At 39.3% G+C, this 21,632-nt stretch overlaps 1 protein-coding gene across 1 annotated transcript in view; it reads left to right on the forward strand.

Annotated features, from left to right (window-relative positions):
* Positions 1-11,021: 11,021 nt before the first annotated feature.
* LOC113042223 (neurogenic locus notch homolog protein 2-like) overlaps positions 11,022-21,632 on the forward strand; it is a 30,530-nt gene continuing 19,919 nt past the window's right edge. The window contains exons 1-2 of the mRNA XM_026200883.1: positions 11,022-11,369; positions 12,606-12,672. Of these exons, the coding sequence (XP_026056668.1) occupies positions 11,309-11,369; positions 12,606-12,672 (128 nt within the window). The 5' untranslated portion in view covers positions 11,022-11,308. The remainder of the gene's footprint in view (positions 11,370-12,605; positions 12,673-21,632) is intronic.

Genomic DNA, 21,632 nt, shown 5'->3' on the forward strand with positions numbered 1-21,632 from the left:
CTATGCTTCATTGTGTTCACTATATCTCGATGAGTAAATCCTGTATGGCTTGTTTTGGCAAGAGTGTATTTAAAGACAGAGAAGTGGAGCTGAGTAAAAAGATCCTCCACAATATTCCTCTGTTAAAGTTGGCTATCCTTAAAGCATAAGGTATGCAAGCTATTTCATCATTACCAGCTCTCCGCTCCTGTTTCACGCTATTACATTCTCCAGCTCTCAAACTGCTTAGGCATTTTCCTTCCTCAACAATAGGCTTGGGTCGGCTGAATATGATTTAAAGCTAAAATCCATTGGAATCCGTGAATAAATTGCTTGCCACCCTCTGCATTTACTTTTTCTCTCTCTCTTTCTCTCTCTCTCTGGAATTAATCCCCACTTGGGCTCAGTAAAGCCAGCCAAGTGGCTAGTCTGTCAGAAACGTCCACTGTCCACTGATGAAGTAAAACAGCAGCTGCATCGCAGAATGTGATAACATCCTGGAGGAAATATCTAGCATAGTCTATGCTCAGTGATGAAGAAGAGGATGAGTGTGGTAACATGTAAAAATATAAGTTGATATATATAATGCAGATTTAGACAACAATTCTGTGATCAAGGATGTTGACAGGCATTAGCATTAAGGTGCACAGTGGACTTCTGTCAGCATCAACACCTTGTAAAGCAGCTTTTGAACCTTAGAAGAAAATGCAACAAGTACACAAATCAAAGCAATAAGTGCTCTGAAAAATTATGAGGTGAACCAAAAAAAAACTGTAAATGGGACAGAAAATTACACCTTTCTTCCAAACCTGTTTATATCAGACTCAACTGATATATCTCAGCTAGGGAGGTCTTTCAGTAAATTTCTGTTGCCATGTTTGTAATAATTAAACACCTTTTGTAAGTGAGCTCTGCCATTGTGATCTTCTGGCTGATATTATTGCTGTACTCATGCCAATTTGTCATCCTCTCGGTCTTCTTTTCGTTTCTAGAGAAAAAAAAACAGATCATAGTTTGGCTGAAGCTGAAGGGCTGTGCTGAGGCAGGCACGTACAGGTGAAGTTATGGGAGTAGTTTCACTCACCTCTGTGAGGAGGCGTGGGAACCAGAGATCTGCCAGTAGTGCATGAGTAACAAGAGCCCGAGGGAGTGTGGCGTAATCTCAACTACCACTTTTCTTTTCTCTTTTCCTTCGTCACTTACACGCACAAGATACACACGTAAACACACTGAAGCACTCAATCATTTTAAGATTATCAATCTGTGCATGAACTTTCTGACACTGCCCGCATGTTTAGCCTCATTTTCCTTCTTTTAGCACAGCCATACTTACACTTGACACTCACGCTGAGATTTGATTTTCTATTACCTTTCCATTACCTTTTGTGGGCAACCACACAAAGGCTATGATTAAACTAATGCTTGTGGATTAAGGTGAATAGAGATGCATTTTATAAACAGACAAAGCAAAATAATGGCAGACAGATAGGCGTGTCATCACCCTAAATCATTTTTATCTGTAATAACCTGTTAGTAGAATGTGCAAGTTTATTATGAAGCACAGTCAGTGATGGGGTGTTAATGAATGAATGAATGAAAACCTTCCTCCTCCTCAAAAAAAAAAAAAAATATATATATATATATATATATAAATTATAAATAAAATAGACATGGTCGATACTGCAAGAAAGAAAGTTGGAATTGTGAGATATTGAGTTGCAACAACTCTGAGGTAGAAACAGGTTTCCATTCAAATGTACTATTTTGCTTTGAATTTTATATATATATATATATATATATATATATATATATATATATATATATATGTATATGTATATGTATTACTTAGGTCTGAAATCTAGCTTGTTTTAAATTAGCATTTTGTATATTAATACACATTACAATTATACAGCAATCATTCTGCAATGACAACATCTAACCTTGCACCTAATAAGCTGGTTGACTACTGCCAAATATGAAAATGCAAACAGATTTAGCTATACTAAAGAAGCATATGTAGGTAACTTAAGTACATAAGCCCTGGCCTCCCTAAAGAAGCCAAGAAAAATGACAATAGATTAGAGATATTATACATATCATAGTCTGGAGTGGGGGCGAATTATTGTGTGTGGGTGCCGGGGGACAGTGGGCTGGCAGCTGTCGTTGCTGTTCAGGGGCTCACAGGTCTCGGCCTACCTCTAATGACCAGACCAGCTGTCGGAGTTGTGATTATGGGGACCTGGGGCTGTACGAAGCGGGGAGGGCATGAGAACTACCACCCCCCTGTCCTGAGGGGCGTGTCCCCAGCCTCTGAAAGAGGGTGATTGATGGCACAGGGTTGACACCAGGCTTCAGGAACAATTGACTCGGGAGGAACACAGTCTTACAGAGGCCTAGGGTTGCCTCAAACTCTTTTTCTTCTCTTTTTTTCAGAGGCAAATGCAGGATCAATTGAACTTGTAATTCAGTCATTTTTCTCAATATGTCTCTTTCTGACATTTTAGGTTGAACATATGCCACTCTTAATACCCTTCAAAGACCTTTTAACCAGTGCCAAGGGAACGAGACATTCCATCACTTATTTGTTTAGCGATTATTTGTCAGATTAGTCAGATGTGGTCTCCTTCGTGATGACTGACTAAATGACCAGACATTCCAGCAGTCTCCGTGCACATAGACGCCACAGTGGAGATCGGCCCAAGCGTGGCAGTGCAATCACAGCAGCCCTGAACACTTGTAGTGTGGTTTTGCAATTCAACCTCTGGAGGGAAGAGCAGAAAGATGAGCAACAGTGTAGCCTCAGGCGTACGATGGGTTATCTGTGAGTATTGGCATTTGAGTTTCAGCTCCAGGGCCTTTAACACAGCCCCTGACCCTGAGCACTAAACCTCAGGACCCTCTCGGGAGCCCTTTTCAACAAGTCGCTATTACCTCCTGTCCTCAAGTCAGATTTACAGCCATAGGGAGGAGACAGATGCAGAGGGGGAACTGTCCTGCAGCTGTCCACAAAGGGATACTCCACCCCAAAATGAAAATTTTGTCATTAATCACTTACCTCCATGTAATTTCAAACCAATAAAAGCATTGTTCGTTTTTAGAGCCCAATTTTAGATATTTCGGATGAAAACCGGGAGGCTTGTGACTGCCCCATTGACTGCCAAGTATAATAGACTGTAAAGATCCAGAAAAGTATGGACATCGTCAGAATAGTCCATCTTCCAGTAGTGGTTCAATCCGTGTCAGCCGCGCTGCACGGATGCGCTGTTCTTGACTCGAGAATGAGTCAATCTTTTGTTCATTGTCTGGCTCGGCTCGGTGTTCATCTTCAGTTCTCTCTTCACACAGTTCAGTCAGTGTACTGTTTGAGTAAATTAATTACGCCGGGATATTGGTTTATTTTAACTAAGAGGGAGAGTCAGCCACATTAAAAAAGTTAACAGCTTAAGTCATTTGTGGATTAATGCATATTGGCGACGCGAACCGTTTAAAACGATTCAGTTCGATTTGGTGAATTGGTTCAAGAAGATCCGGTTACATCGAATGATTCGTTCGTGAACAGGATATCACTCCTGCAGTGTTGTGAACGCGCTCACAACAGACCCAGAAGAGAAGACAATGCTGAAGGAAGTCCAAAAAGTATTTTCGATGCTTTAAAAAAATCTAACTGACCTTCTGATGTCACATGGACTACTTTGATGATGTTTTTCTTACCTTTCTGGACATGGACAATATACCGTACACACAGCTTCAATGGAGGGACTGAGAACTCTCGGATTAAATCTAAAATATCTTAAACTGTGTTCTGAAGATGAACGGAGGTCTTACAGGTTTGGAACGACATGGGGGTGAGTTATTAATGACATAATCTTCATTTTTCGGTGAACTAATCCTTTAATGGCAAAATTTTATTTTGGGGTGGAGTAACCCTTTAAGCAGTTATTTCACACAAAAACACAGCAATGGCATTCAGAATTCCAGCAGCTGGCTCTCGTCCAGCCCTCATCTGAAATATAGTTCCTGACACTGAGCAGCCAGCTTCTGCACACTCAACTAGTTACTGCACACAAACACGGACATCAGTAAAAGACACTGTGAACAGATTCTGATGGGTCTTGTTAAAAGGGTCCAGCCAGTTTGCACTGGAGATGGAGCAGCGTTGCACTTTCTCATGACTGAGAAATTCTGGGTTTGGACCCCAGAGACCAGCAATTAAACCCACCAACTGGACACAAATCACTTCTGCCTTGATCCAGCACAATCAAGAAGGAGAAAAACAAAACAGAACATGAGATTGAGTGGGAAATGCGCCAAAGAATAAATGAACCCTTGATCCCTAAACATAAACATTCCTTTGCTCCCACACATATACAGACACTGTAACAGCAGCACAGTTTCACAAAATTTTATAATTTACCGAGCTGGTGTGAAAATTAAACACAGGCAGTGATCAATTACTCACTTATTTGCCCTGGATAACAACCTCTTTGTGTAATGGGTGTTTATGTGTGTGAATTTGAGAGAGGGAGAAATTAGAGAGGGAAGTAGGGGAATGTGCTAGGAGAGGACAAACTCACCAAGTAACTTGATGTGTTTCAGGTCATAATAAAAACAGATTTATTTCCCAAAGTCTGAGCTTGAAATAGCACAGTGAATTGCTGTACTCATTACCGTGTATATTCTATGTATGTGTAATGGATGTTTTTTTTTTTTTTTTTTTTACTTGAGCTGTATATTTATTTTGTGAGAACAACACAAAAAGACAGTGCAAACCTACAATATTTTGGCGTCAACATGAGGACATATATAACAATGCTATGGAGTCTGTGGTCTGTGGGCTTTCTCAGAATCAGAGGTTTCAAAAAAAAAAGGTTTAGACTTTATATTTATATTTATCTGTTTGGGAAATGCAGAGGTGTAACTGGGATATATCCCTCATTTTCCAAACCAAAACGACTACATTTCTTCTCATGCAAGGAACAGAGAGAGCGCAGAAGGTAGGTGTGAGAACATCGGATCATGGAGGGAAGACTAGAAAATTATTACATGCAGAAAATGGTGACATCACTGGTACAACCATAAATAATTCAAATCTTTACTACGGCGTCTCCTCGTAGGCTAAGAAAATAAAAATACAAACAGAGATGTCTAAAACAAAAAAACACTAAAACCATGAGCAGTACAATCGCTGAACCTTGATCATGGACACAGCACAAGCTAAGGTAATAAAGACAGTGAACACAAAAGCAACTCTCTGATTGGCCATGACGTTTCTTAGTAGCGGGTCTGCGTTGCTGATTGGCCATGACGGGTTTTGTGGGGGGGGGGCTCTAATCCTCTCCACACACTCTGCAGGCGCTCAGTGGAGTTTTCCCACATAAATCACGCTGCGCTCGGGTGGTAAAATCATTATTGTCTATTCAGGCTTCATAGCTTGCTTGCACTTAAAGGCCAAGTAGTATGCTAGCACAAATAGTTCACACACATCCTCTTCCTGCTAAAAGGGTAGGCAGCATTCAAACATGTCAGAGATCACACAATCTTTTATCACTTTTTAGGCAAAGTATGCTGTGTAGTAGTCACATGCCTGATGCTACAAACAGCTTTGCAATGCAAATGTACTAGAACTTGTTACATACATTTAGACAAGCATATGAGTAACACTTAAACCACATTAAATACTAGTGAAAATAATTGTAAAAATTATTATTAAAAAAAAAAATTCTACTACAGAAACACCATTTTCACCAAACACAGTTTTTACACCAAACAGTTTCTGAACCCCACTGACTTCCATAGTATTTTTTTCCTCATTGGGGGACCAGCAACTGTCCAAACCCATATTCTTCGAAAATATCTTCTTTTGTGTCGTGCATAAGAAAGAAACCCATAAGGTTTGGAATAACCTGTGGGTGAGTAATTAATGACAGATTTTTTGTATCGATCTCAGTGTGACATAGCAACACTAGCAGTAGTTTTTACATGTTTGACCGAACAATGGGAGACCGATGTAGTGGAAAACACTGTGCGATGCAGAAATTATGCAAAAAAAAAACATCTACAACTTCCTAACATTTTCTAATAAGATTTTCAATAGTCAATTCAAAACCAGAAAATCATTGAACAGAATAGATGAGTTTTGATATTAATGCCATAAGCCATTCTGCTTCACTATTAACCGTCTTGTCTTTCCTAAATTCAAGTGAAGTTTTATGGCTTTTATTCCCCTTTTCCACTGCTTATTAGCCAAATTATTTTTAAGAATTGCTTTTATGTATCAGTATGCAGTCATCAGCAATCTGGGATGTTTGAGATGGGGGGTTAAGTGGGTGAGGGACATTTGACTTTGCTTCCCACAGGGTGGTCCACCTACACAAAGTAGGTTCACCATCCCATTTTCATTTACAACAAGGCAAACATACAGTGCCATTCAATCTGCACAAAGAATAGAAAAAAGTACTACAACCAAAAAAATAAATAAAAAGCAGACTGGATTACAAAGCACAACTACGTCACAATAGTACTCAAATATGTGGTGATGTTTGATGTACCAGTAAGTAAGAGTCTCTACAGCTGAGCAAATGACGGCCATTAACATGAAATGACTTGTTTGGAAATACCACATCAATGGGTTGTTTAACTAATCAGAACCTAGGCAACTGACCTCTACATTTAACTGTGCACCCAGGTGCTGAAGGCAAGCGTGAGACCATGTTTTGCCTTCGCCAGCAGTAACTAGGGCAGTAAATCACAATGACCGTCACCTTCTTGTTTGTCTGATGCTGGAACCCCTCAGAGCACTGCGAGAATCACATCACCTTTCTTTCCCTTCATTTTCCTTTTTAAAAACACACACACCTCTGCAGTTTCACATGCTGCTGACATAAATCAACAAATAATATAGTGCAGTGGTTCCCAAACTTTTTCAGCTCGTGGCCAACACAACCAAACACATATGTTTGCATGGCCCACTGCAAAAAATTAACTGACCCTGCTATTGTTGGGTTAATAACTTAGTACTCAGAAGCTAGATTGTTACATGTATGTATTGAATAAACTGGGGCTGTGCGATATGAAAAAAAACACAGACACACACAGATATGCTTTACAGTCATAAATGCATTCAGGATTAATTTGAAACATACTTCCAAAAGAATACCAATAAGAGCTTTATCAAAAAGTTGTAACATCTCTAGAACAGATATTAGTCAAAATAATCACTATATTAAAGGTGTAACAAAATTTATAGACTTACGGCAAAATATTGATATATATATAAATGAATAAAACCCATGTCAAGGGACATTTTTTCTTTTTTTGCCATGCATTGTTCATAGAGCTCATTGTAGCGGTGTCTCAGGTGTTGAAATAGATTTGTTATACATTATCCAGGTTCACACATAGGTCTACTTTGTTTGCAGTTTGCAGTAAGCATATGCGGTGCAGAAGCAGCAGTGAGAGCGCATTAATGTAACGCGAAAGCACATTAAAATAATGCACGAGCGCGAAACTCTCTGTTCACGCGCAGATTTCCTTTGCTCTGTCACAAAACCAGACATGTTTGCTCAGAGACACGCTGCTCTCACCCGGAGAGAGTGTGCGCACTTAAAACGTGTCTCCTCTCACTCAAACTGCGTCCTGTGCACTCACAACTCTTTCTATGCTCATGTGCTAGATATTAATTATTTTCACACGTTTTTATTTCTAGCCTTTAACCGCGAGCAGCATGAACGATCTGATCCGTTAATATGGGCTCAGAAAAAAGCCGCATCACAGACAGTGTGTGTGAACCTGGAGTTGGGCATATGCCCAGTCTGTTCTGTTCTCGCGCTAGGGGTGTTGTATTTTGATTGGATCTGATAGCATACTGCCTGAGGTCAGGGCTGCGGAAAATCGTGCTATAAAGCGATTTAGAATTTTTTTTACTGATGCAGATAACCATTAATCAAAACTTGTCATGATTTGGCTCAGTTTGCCCCGGGTATGGGGTAAGTTGACCCGAGTCGAGTCAGTGGGTGAGATGCACCATCTGTGTGTAAAATGACCATCTGACTGAATCTGATTCAAACCCATGTGCAATAAATAATACTTTAAAAACTCATTTAATAATTTCCTTTTACAGACAGTCATATTTCTTTTCTTAAAGTAAACTTTAACAACATAAAACTGAAACATACTTCTGAAACAATATGTTGAACACCAAAGCTGTAGCCTTCCAAGAAACAGACTAAACAGAGAGATTGTTGGACATTAGTGACTACATGTGGAAAGATTTATTTTTATTTGCAATCATAGCAATATGCAACACTGCCAGAACTTAAAACTGATAGTAATCAAGAGAGCACAAAGGCATGTTATTGCTGACAGGATACCACATATGGTAAGGCAAACGCAAAAAAATAAATAATAATAAAATAAAACATGATGTTATCTGTCTGAAATGTTTTCAATGTTATCAAAAGAGTAGCATATAAAACTAGTGCAGAGATCTGTAGAAGTATGTTACGTCTATGCTATTTCATATTGTAGTTACATTTTCACAAAGTCGTGCCAACAAAATTCAGGGGGCACTAGACAAATTTATCATCTATATAGCAATGGTTATTAATGAAAATTATAACAGTAATAGGCCCAGCTATTGCTGAATGAATAATAAACAACTGATAAAATTATATACCCCCAACCCTAAATAATGGTGCGATATGATATAATTTAACAATGCTCATTCCTCTAAAACAAAGAAAACATATTTCACAAACATCTACATATCGGTTTCTTTTAAAGAGTTTTATTTTCACAGTCTGGCAGGAATTATGGGTGCTTCCAAAATACATGATCACAGAACAGTAAACGTGTGTAGTTGCCATCTTGCAAAGATGGAGGAGGTGGGTCAACTTACCCACTGGCTCAACTTACCCCACTCTTCCCTACTTCCATTGAAGATGAGACAGAAGCAGGTTCAGAGAGTGAAGGAGAGCCCAGTCTTGTCTAAACATCTGCAATAAAGTGAATTATGACAGAGTTTTCTACCTTCTCTTTTAATTGTATATTTGTAACAATTGGATGATTTGTATTAACAAGAACCCACCCCTCCTTGTGCCCCTTTTTTTGGTTTGGGCCACTGCCCCTCAAAATGTCTGTGCAAGGCCCTGACACAGACCCTCTCTGGATCAGGATGTTGAATTTATGACAAAGAGAGGTCATTGTGTGCATGTGACAACAATATCACAAATTCTCCACAAATGTGGCTTGCATGGGAGGGTTGCAAGAAAAAAATCCACTCCTCAAGAAAGGCCACGACTGAGCTTTGCCAAAAGGCACCTTGAAGATTGAGGCAGATCATACTAAAATGCTATTATTTGGCTTCGACACTAAACGATATGTCTGACAGAAATTCAGCACACCATGTTAATATGTCGTCTAGATGTGCACAGTTAGTAGAGACATATCCTGACAGACTAAAGGCTGCACAAGATTGTTCAACAAAATACTGAATAAAACAAAAACTGTGTCTGTCTTCATTTCAAGCTCCAAAGCAACAAAATGTGATTATTTTACTTTCTATACCCACTAAAAAATGGATATTCAAATTGAAATCGATAAAACATAGGTGTGATTATAAAAGTAAGGCTTAGATGACTGCAACTGCAATTCAAATTGAAAATTAGGTCAAATAAGCATGCACAGCATATCTAATATTAACCAAGACTGATAGGAGAAAAGTAAAATTAATATCTATTAATATAAGCAAATAACTGATATGGTACTGAACTACTAGTTTTCAGAGATAACATAATAAATACCCACATCACTGAAATAAAATACATGTTATGGTTTTAGGCTCAATGTGTTTGCTACACAATTCAGAAAACAATAATTCTATGAATCTCTGAGTTGACTTTTGTAGTAAATAATACTTGTTGGTGTTAGATCGGCCAATGCACACTTTATACTTATCCAAAAATGATGTTCTCTAACAAACTTAATTGCTGTGAGCTTGCTAGACTCCATACACATTGCTTGAACTAATTTATTCAAGTATAGATGGGTTGGACAAGCCACATCCCTAAATGTTAGTGTTTTGCCAGTCCCCCCTCCTGCACCCCCTGCAGAGAGAAACTGTGTCATAATGCAGTAGTCCTTTTCTCATTCAAATCACTGCCATTGTCTCTGTAAGCAACCAGCTCTGCTATGTGCCACAGAACAACTGAGGCTCTATATGTAGCAGAAAATGAGTACACCAGGGCAGGGTGTAGTGAAAAAGCTTCAATGAACATCCATGCTGCTTTGCGAGAAATGAGGGAGGGCAACGTCTGCTCATATTCTTCAGCATAATATCAATACACAAACAAGTGGCCATACACATACAGTACATGATGTGAGAGACCACTAGGTCCCTTATATGGTTATGTCAAACAGTGCTCAAGGACCGATTAACAAATCTACAGATCTTAATCTAAAACTTTAGAGTATTTTGAGTGTTTTGACTTTAGCAATGTCTCTTACTTGCATGATTTTCAGTTTTAACATATCGTTACGAAACAATTTATTTCCTTGAACTAGGTAGGCTATTATTTTGTTTCTTAAAGTGCCTCGGTATAAAACATTATAATTTTCAAATAATAAACATTATTTGCCTTATATTTCCATTTTCTTCTAGTAAATAAATACATTATTTCAATCGACTATATTTCTAAACTTAATATATGAGTGAATATTTTGCCCCTTCTCCTTAGCGTTTACGAACAACACAATTGCCTTCATTGCTTTCTTACCTTTAGCAATTTCAATAGTTTATCTGTGGATTTATGTGATATACCAAGAATAAATGTTACTCCTGTTTAAGTTTTAAGCTTCTACAAAACTTATTTTCCCGAGGGAAGACGTTCGGAATTCGGATTCATTTCCAAGCCTTTGACGAGTCTGCACTATTCGGTTCAGCGGAAGGACAAACCACAACTTGAGTGAGAGAAGGCTTGGGAAGGGGGCGGAGTGATACAAAGCCCGGCGGTGGACTCGGATCCGAAGTGAAGTAGTGAAACTTTTTCAAAAGTTCCTGAAGGTGTTTCGAGACGCACGGCAGCCGAGTCCGAGCTGTCCCACTGCCATTAAACCCCAAGGAAGAAGAGGAAGAAGAGTCCGAGCTGCAGAGGAAATACGGCATTGGACTATTTCGAAAACGCTCAATTTCTATGAAATTCACTCAAGTTAACTTTATGACGCTACTTCATCTTAATGTGATCCCTTGGAACTTTAATCACCGTGTCATTTTTTAAAGGATGTATTATTGCTAACATTTCAAAAAAAGGAGTAGTATCGCGTTTTCACAGAAATGGGGAATTACAGTCTTTGGATATTTCTGTCAATTTTACATCTTGTGCAAAACAGCGAAGGTAAGATGACTGATTCTTCTCTCTTTTTTGTTGTCTGGATCTAACTGATCTTGGGACATGTGTGGACGTAAATAACCTGTTACATTAGAACTAATGAAAGAACATAAAACACCACGAACTGTCTTTGATTTATTGATGTTCTTTGATGAGGTTCAGAATTTTGACATTCAGCGGCTTGCACATAGCTTTGTGAAGTTTGGTGCAAGATATGTGCCATTAATTGATAGTCTGCTCTCATAAACGTGTTTGTCTCAGTCCATCACTAGGTCGGGATACATTTAAAAATGAAGCATTAATTTTTCTATAATAAACCGCTGTAACAGTACGCGCTAACAGTGTTGTGAAGATCATTGCAAAACGTTATGCAGAGATTTTTCAGTGATTGTGGCATTTAAAGCACTCAAACCACATGAGGACACATTCTCTTTGTTGGTGAGGAATGATGCATTAGCTAAATATTAATTGTGGTGTAACTTTTACAGGTTTAATGCGTCTACATAACATTAATAAGTTTAGAGGGCATTGTATTGGGTCTGTGTGCGTTTTGTCCTTGCATGAACCGTGAGAAAGTAAAGTAAATGTCCGCTTCGCTGCACTGGTATAAACGACCTATCAATGTGCATAGTAGATTGTCATCAGAGCTTTGCTGTGAAATCACTGCAATAGATTATATAAGATTTTTTGATATGGTATTTTTCTATTATCATGAATGGAAACATAAATAATGAGTTTTGTGGGACTTCTTGCATATGAAGCGGCTTGGTCTTTTATTGTGCCGGTGTCTTATACATACAAAGAACAATCATCAACTGAACTGTCTTTTTTTCTTCTTCTTCATAGCCAACAGTTACAGTTAAATCGATAAAGTACTACTGCCTTAATGAAGAATTCGAATATTATCGAAAACATGCGTCTTCTATTGCTTCGTATTTGATAAGACTTAACGTGTAGAATTCTATTGTCATTCAAACAAAGCGCGAGTGTGAGCGAAATAACCGGAATGTTGTCTCGCGACACACTCACAGATAAGACGCAATGTGTATTTGAAAAAAAAAAAAAAATATGGCAACAAAATAAAGATATGAGGGACTATCTGTATCTGAAATAAGCGGGATACGGGTTCTGTAAATATAAACAAATGTGTCTAATTGCAGGGTTGTTTAATATAAAATGATCTTTGCTTTTATGTTTTACTATAAAGTGGTCTTTGCCTCATTGTGCCCTCTCTTTCCACAGGAATGCACTGCATGGATACACTCAGGCCGTGCGAAAATGGAGGAATATGTATGGATTCAAAATGCTTGTAAGCCCACAGTTGTCATTTCATTGCAAATACAATTTTATTCTATAGAATACACTTTGTTTAATTCACAATTGTTTGCTAAAATCGCCTGGTCTTTTTTAATGAAAAGTAGTATTCACAGTGATGCAGTCTAAACAGGTTAACTGGATAACTGTTGCTATTGCTGTTATTAAGCCTTGATTATCAGTTTCACAGTCACTATTGCACAGTGTGGAGTGTATAAAGAACACAGAACAATGTTTTAATGTCTGTATAGGATATTTACACTGTTGTTTTTGTTTTTAAGTGTCCTTTGAGTTTTAGTTTAAGAATCTGAATCATTCACCTGATTCTACGCCTCATAATTAACTCAAGTTGGACCATATAATTTTGTGCTAACAATAAATGCACTCAGCCACACTACACCTGTCCACAATACATCAGTCACATAAAATACTTATGATTGTGAGGCAATGTGAGCTTTTTTTTCCCCCCAATTGCATAGTGTTCCTTCACACAGTCTTTGTCTTCATTGTTTATGCTAATACAAATTGATTGTTATCACATGAGAGCCTGGGGCTGTTGTTTTATGTTTCACGCCTGATTTGGAAAACTGTGTCTTTGAACTCTAGCTTCCACTGTGTTTTTGTTTTTTCTCCCAGTTTTTTTTTTTTCCAGGAGGCACTAGTTCGTGGGAACCACTCTCAGTGGTTGAATGTAATGGCCAGATCAATAGGGTGTTAAACTAAAAGCAATACGTTTTACATTTTGTACATCTATCTTTACAGATCAGTGGTTGTAAGAAGCAGGTATTTGAATTCTTTATTTGAAAATTAAACTCTGCATTCTCTTCTGCAGTCATGTTGATTACTTAATGGTATGTGACCACTCCTTCACTTAAAGCAAAAATGGCACAACCAAGTAGCCCCCCCCCCTCCACCCCCACTGTTCTATACCATTTATATAGCTTGTTTATTTAAGGATATAATATTTATTTTATATTTATTTTATATAAGGATACTTTGGTTATTTAAAATCTGTTAAATGCTCCTATTTGTGCCCTTAAGGCATTAAATCACCCCACCATTAACCAAAGAATCTCATACCCTCAGGCAAGTTGTTAATGCCTGCTCACTGGCCAGGTATCCTGAATGAAGCCTCATTGTACTTTAAACCTGAGTTTTTAATGCAAATGCATACCAGAGGTGGTTGGTTGTGGAAAATGTGAGTTAAGTCCTAACTGATTTAGAATTGTTGAGGTAAACCGAAGCGTTTTAGTGGCAGGGCAATGCTAAAAGTCATTGTTTTGTTTTTTGAAACTTTGTGCGTATATAATTCTCATAAAGCTCTGGAGTTAGATAAATATGGCAAGGTGGCACTAACATGCCTTGTGTGTCAGTGTAACAGTCTTTAAAGGGTTACTCCACCCAAAAATGAAAATTTTGTCATTAATCACTTACCCCCATGTCATTCCAAACTCGTTAAAGCTCTGTCCATCTTTGGAACACAATTTAAGATATTTTGGATGAAAACAGGGAGACTTGAGACTGTACCATAGACTGCCAAATAAATAACCCTGTCCAGGTCCAGGAAAGTCTGAAAAGCATTGTCAGAATAGTCCATCTGCCATCAGTGATTCAACTGTAACGTTATAAAATGATGACAATACTTTTTGTACACTAAGAAAACTAAAATAACAACTTCATTCAACAATTCCTCTTCTCTGTATCTCTCCAAATCAGCGTAGCGTCATTTTGGCAAATCTGAGCTGTACGCAGATGGCGTATGCTCTTCTGTATCAGCTGCGGCGAAAGGATACGTTTTTTACATCTATTTACACTTTGGTTTAAAGGCAAACAATGCATCAGCGCAGCGTGGAGCTTACGCCATCTGCATACAGCTCAGATTTGCCAAAATGACGCTACACTGATTTGGAGAGACGCAAAGAAGAGGAATTGTTGAATGAAGTCGTTATTTTTGTTTACTTCATGTACAAAAAGTACTCTTGTTGCTTCATAACGTCACGGTTGAATCACTGATGGCAGATGGACTATTCTGACGATGCTTGTCATTCTTTTCTGGACCTTGACACTGTTATTTATTGGCCAGTCTATTGGACAGTCTCAAGCCTTCCGGTTTTCATCCAAAATATCTTAAATTGGGTTCCAAAGACGAACAGAGCTTTTACAGGTTTGGAACGACATGGAGGTAAGTGATTAATGACAAAATTATCATTTTTGGGTGGAGTAAACCTTTAATCATTACCCATAACACTTATGTACACAGTGTGTTAGTACATGTGTAATGGTGTTGATTACTGCTTTGTTCTTCCCTGCTCATTCCTGCTCTACTCATTACAGAGATTTTTCTAGATTGGATATTATGTTGACACACGTTGTGACATTTTATGTTTTAAAGATGTTATTATAATGTTATTGTTATGTTTAAAATGTTACTTTATGAGTTCGAAAGGCAGTTCACGCACGCAGTTCTGTTGTGTTGGTGTCCTGTTAAAAGGAAAAGGATTTTTTCTTAAATAAGGAGAACAGTAAATGTCATGCCACACAACATGGTAATAAAACCATGTGGAACGGCCAGCCACAAGAGAGTGGTCAAACTAGTCCTTGAGCTATGGGGACAGTAGTCCCACTCCAGCCCCCTCCTTAGAGATCCTGATGAAACCAGAGATCCAAAACACCAGAAAGGAACCTTTATTCCTCCAGATACCAACCTGTAACCCAGCACCACTAGAAAGACCAGAGAAAGTAGGAGGAGGACTAGAGAAGAAAGGGCATATGAGAGTCAGGGAACAACAGAGAAAAGAGTGGATAATGGCACTTTTAGCAAACAGAGGCAAAGGTTGAACTAGACATAGTAAGGAGTACTGGATGGACCTCGGAATTTCACAAGAATGCCACTGAGATTTTCAAGCTGTGTTGAAATCCGGTCTCTGAGAAAAACCTTGGCCAAAAAAATCTTACACCTGTTCCTCTCCATGATGTGTTTTTCTTCCTTACGACGAGAGCTAATGTGCCTGGAGGAAGTTGATTATGCGATTATTTAGTGTAGTATCCTTGTTGCAAGAGAGCTCTCTAGTGACTGTAATGTTATGCGAACATGCCCCATAGGACTGTAATTGTTACCGGCTCTGTTATGTTGACTGTTGTTCTACCAGGGTCTGGTTGAGACATATATTGAGCCCTAGATCTTGTTTGGCTCCTATCTCATTTCATGGTCCCCTGCGCTGAGAGCTTCAGTGGCTGGTGCAGTCCATGACAGATTACAGAAGTAATCCCTCTCTAACTCTCTCCACTGAGTGCTTCTTCACAATGGGCCACTGTCCAATGCGTCTTGGGCTACTTTGATGAGCTGACATAGGGTTAACATCTGGACTGTTCAGAGGACCTGATTTGTACCTTTATTGTGGCACAATTGTCTAAATCTCATAATATAATCCCTGTGACAACTATTTATGTATTTGCAAAACTGACCCCATGGCGGTGACATCAAGGGATAAAGTCGGGGTATCTTGATGTATACAGCAGAATGCTCTGTGGATCCAGTTATTAAATTCTGGACCTGCTATGGTGTGCTGCTCATCTATAGGAGATGTGAGGCATTGAATGACAGCACACTTGTTGTGAAGACTCCAGGAATGTCACTCCAGGTGAAGAGTCAGGAAGCTCTGTTAAAGTGTCTCTAATCTTATCCCCCCAGTGAGGAGAGTGTGCAAGCAAGTGCAGCCACGGTGTGGGATAAAGTCTCGACTGAAGCAAAGAGATAATTAGGCAGATTGTGAGAGTGTCATTCAGAGATAGTCCAGCTGGAAGAATAAGGTGGGGGTGGGGATGCGTGTTGGAGAAAGGGGGTTGTACTGGGGTGTAGAGGGACAGCTGGTGGATGTTGTGATGGTAATCCAGTGAAGTCAGACCCTTACAAAGGGGGAGCGGAGGGCCAGGTGCTTCCATTGAACGGCTTGCTGCCCCACGCTGAGACAGACGGGCCTACGGAGGAGCGGAGCCGGCGGCCCACGGGCCTCCTAACACATGCTCACACACACACGCAGCGAACTGATGTGGAGATTCTCCATTGTCTGCATGAGCTCTGCAAGCCCAGGCCACTGTCACTCTCTGAGAGCAGTGAAGATGAAAGTGAGCCACTGAGTAGAGATGAGAAGATAAAGAGAAATCTGTGTTTGCACTTTCCCACCCATTTGCTTAGAAAGGAAGTGGATACAGTGGGGCTCTCTCCATTATTGATGGTCTCACCTTGACCTCAGTAGCAGAGTGAGTCTATAAATTGTGAGCGCTGTGTTTTGACCCATGGAAGTAGACCCAGGGAAGCTCTCTGCCTCTTAAGAAATGATTTATGAAGACAGTTAGTTAGACATGAAGCAGGTTCCGCAGTCACTGGCTTTCTGTGAACTAACAACTGTATTTTATTTACATAGAGTAATTAAAGTTGCCCTTTCAAAAGGAAAAAAATAGCACAAATAATTTATATCAAATGCCTCTGTTGATTTACTTAAAGAATAGTGTAAACCAATAGGGCCATGTCCATAGTAATGTTTTAGTTTGAAAACACTTGTTTTTCTCTCCGTTTTGGCCTTCCGTCCACACTGAGACGGCATTTTTACCAAGGAAAACTAAGCTTTTTGAAAACACTCTACAAACTGGATACATTTGAAAACACAATTTTCACTTGTAGTGTAGGAGCAAGTTTACACTACATGACGCAAGTTTAGTCATGTGATGCAGTATTACTTTTTCATGCACTGTCACGCTATTGTAATATATGTGTTTCTGTTCATATCTCAGTCCTGCAAAGATGAAAGCAAATTTACTCACGATCGCTGTGCGGCAAAACATGAGGGCAGTTGCATTTTAGATCAGACATAAAATTGTGATTGTGTGTGACCTGGACGCGTCAGTGAGTGGTGAGTTCTTTTCATAAATAAAAAAAATAACATTTAATTTCAGTAAAACTGTATGAAAACGTCTCATGTCTGTTCCGTGTGTATCATCTGCAGTGAGCGTTTGTGAGGCTTTATGCATGGTGCAGAAAGCCAATTTAATGTTTTCTGATGTTTCTGTGTGGATGAGACACTTTTGGAAAATGCTTAAAAACGGTAGTTTTTGAAAACGGAGAGAGTTTTAAAATGAAAACCTAATATAAATTTAATATCAAAAAGATGAGTCAGGTAATGTCTGGTTGGTGGGTGAATTGAGACACTCCCCCTGAAAGTAGGCAGATTGAGGAGAGAGCCCTTCTTATTTGAAAGTATTGGAGAGCATTTTGGGTTTAATGTGCTCCTGTAAGCTGATGCCGCAAACAGGCAGTCCTGGTTCCCAGGCCCTGTCACAGGAAATGCTGACTCCTGACCCTTCTACTCTACTCACATCCTGTCTATCAATACAGCTGAAAAGGGCTTATGATGGGTTCTTGCCGTCTCTCATTTCTAACTCCTTTTATGTCCCTTCAGATATTCCATCACCACACCTCACATCTATGAGTGTTGTTGGCTTACTGGCTCCAGAGAGATCTACTTTAATCACACTTAAAGTTTTAGTTCACCCAAAAAATGAAAATAAGCCCATAAATTACTCACCATCAAGTCATCCTAGTTGTATATGACTTTCATCTTTAAGACGAATCCAGTCGGAATTATATTAAAAAAAAATTTTAAGCTGTTTAATTGCACTCAGCAGGAGTTGCAGTGCATCAGTCCAAAATAAGTTAATAAAATGCACCCATCCTTAATAAAAAGTGTCTCACACAGCTCCAGGGCATGATGCGCAACGCCAACCTCATACGTCATCAGCCCAGAGCTTGCTTGTACAACTGTTGGCACAAGCTACGTTAAAATTATTATTATGCTTTGCGACACCCGCTGTGTGCCATTAAACAGCTTGAAAGATCAAGGACGATTTTTAATATAACTCAGACTAAGTTTGTCTGAAAGCAGAAAGTCATATACACCTAGGATGACTTGAGGATGAGTTATTTATGGGCTTATTTTCATTTTTTGGTTGAATTTCACCCTTTGGGTGGAAAAACACTGTTTTTTCAAGCACCTGTCAATTTTGAGATTTTGGGCTGTTTAGTTTTTCATAAAGTGCTTTTTCTAGTGTTCAGATTTTTGTACTAGACATTTATGCAAATTAGTGCATATTTCATTCTATAATGCCTCATTTGCATATTTAACATTTTTGAAAACTTGTAATACAAAAACTGTTTGCAATAACCGATGTAATCAATCAACTGGGTAAGTAAAGAGATAACTATTAGTTATTTTTTTACCCTATTCACCTGCAGTGTTTCGCCTTAAGTTCTTGATTCCAATATTTGCTAATCACTTTCATTGAATTCATTCCAGTATGATCATAAAGGAGGAAAAGCTGCTGTTTGTTTGGATGTTTATTGATAATGGTGAAGATAAGAGCAAGCACAGAGTGGTTTATAGGTGGCAGTGCTTGGGATAAGAACCATTCTTTGGCCTCTACCTGAGTGTTGTCTTCCACTCTTATCAGGCTCTCTGGAGCTTTGTGTTTTCTGATCACAGCAACATTAAAGCTTTCCAGATATGATGTAGGGATGAACTGGGAGTTTTCTGAGTTTCATCCCAGCTATCTTCATGTTTTGTGATTTATGAGATAGATTGGTTGACAGCATTTTACAGGATGTTCTTCATGCTGCAAAATGAAAGACTGTAAAATTCCCAGTGAGATTGCTTAATGCGTAATGCAGGACACTCCAGGTTATAGCTGGAAGTTATTTTGAAGTTATGTGGAGTTAGTTTGAGGTTCTCATAGTTTTCTTAGATTTTCGAGGCATGTTAGTGTAGAAACACACTAGTGATCGTCTTCAGATCTGCAGAATCAATAAGAGAAGACCACTTCTCTTTGAGTTCCAAGCGATCTGGATCGGTTTAGGTGCTGGGGTGTGGTTTTGTGGTGAAGGACAGTGAAGAATGCTTTGGAAGACCTCGAGTCTGGGGTGCATGCAATGTGGTTACGGTTGGCTTGTCAGCAATACCAGAAATTCCAGAGGTTTTTTTGTGAGCATTGACCATAGTTACATTCTTTACACTAATTTGTTTCAAAAGCTTTAAATCTGATCTGATAAACATAAGCAAGTTTTTTTTGTTAACTTTTAGTATGATAAGATCTATTTTTAAAGCTTTTGCCAGAAGTCTTACTTATAGTCTGTTCATTATAATAATCTAAATAGATAGATAATTATGTGGCCAATGCAACACAGCAGGACAATGGGTTGGCAAAGGAAAACAAATATGGATATCTCATGGATATCTACCCATCTGCATATTTCCATAGGTTGACAGGTGCTTCTTTTCAAAAAGTTAAATTTATCTGTTTATAGTTAAAAATTTATGCAAACTACACAAAGCTAAAAACCAAAACCCCTTCCATGTGCCATAGGCCTAATTTTGATTAGGATTTTCAAAATGTCCTTTACTTCCAGCGATTAGTAGAGCGTTTTTCTGGAAGTCTGAAAGGTTCAGTTCCTGTGAAAGTCCTTTCCTCACAAACCCCCTCCCTCTCAGCTCTCTCCTCAGCCATGGGTTACTGTTGCCAGGCTACAGCAGAGGCCTGTTGGTTCGTTTGAGCACAGGCCTGAAAGCCTGGCTGTTTGGGCCACTGCTCCCCCGTCCTTAAACAATGGGGTTCTGACTACTTTAGCTCTTTTATTTGGCCCACAAAGTGCTTCCCTACCCCCACTTTGGTTCCTCTTTAAGAAGATGGGGAGCTGGGAGGGGGCAGTTGGGGGAGGGGGAACAGGCTCTAGCTGGCAGTTTGGTGTCAGTATGGGCTCTTCACAAAGGAATGGAGCGGCTATATGCCAGACACTGCCATAGACTTTTTTCTTAGGGGACTTTCTGCATTTTGATACCCTGAAAGTTGCTTTAAACCTCAGATTTGTATTGTTTTCGAAGCAAACAAAACAGGGTCTAGTTTCAGTGACATTAATAGCGGGTGACCTACACTCAACGTACTTCCTACTAAGGAAAGAGTTGGCTTTGTGAAATACATGGTTATTGTCTTTCACCTCAGTGTGGGAAGGATGGCTTCAAGGAGATTGGAATCCAGTTGGGGAACTCTCATGCTTGGTGCCTCCTGGACCATGACTGTCCAGATGAAGCTCTTTCAGGGAGAAGCAGTGTGTTTTTGCTTCTCATCCACAGGTGTTGTGACCTTAGACTGCTAGATGATTGTATGGCATTGTGCTAAAGAGAATAGTATCAGGTGACATTGCCACAATGACCCTGAAATCAGGAAAAACGGCATTAGGTTTCAAAAGCAAGCAGAGATGCCGAACCTCACATACATGAATCATTCCAGCTGTAGCATCCAAAAAGCCCCTGTGTGCATGTACACAGTATATAAGTTACAAAAGTCCTTGAGAGTCCTAAAGGCTTTCAAGTCCCGTGAAATTCTTTTGATATGCTATTGGAGATACACCTATACAACATTTTTGAATGAGGCCCTGTCCATTGTTTTTTCACTCATACTCATATCATGACTTGTCTTGTGGTTTCTCAGCGTCCTAGGAGAGGAAAGTGTTTGTAAGTTACACAGCGTGTTTGAGTGTGCATGTGAGGTGTTTGACTGCATCAGTTCCCTGAATTATTTGTTTGTCTAATCAGTTAAGAATCATTGCTTAATTGCCAGCCTGTCTGACTGTTTATTAACCTCCTTTCAAAAGTATCAGGAAAAGTGTGCTGTGACTGTGCTGCTATACTTCTGCATGTGATCTAACAGCCTGCATGCACATCTGTTTTGAGATTTACAGACAGAACAGTGCCATTGTTTTGAGCGTAATCCTTTAAAGAAGCGGCGAGAAGGCAGATAGCCAAAGCAGTCCTGACAGACGTGAACAGTTGTTTAGTATTATTTGCAGCTGGCGTGAACCATCATTGGTGTTGTGACATTGGTGGATTACTGTTTTTGCTCTCTCCCTTC

Source organism: Carassius auratus, chromosome 3 (assembly GCF_003368295.1).
Source record: "Carassius auratus strain Wakin chromosome 3, ASM336829v1, whole genome shotgun sequence".
Taxonomy (NCBI): domain Eukaryota; kingdom Metazoa; phylum Chordata; class Actinopteri; order Cypriniformes; family Cyprinidae; genus Carassius; species Carassius auratus.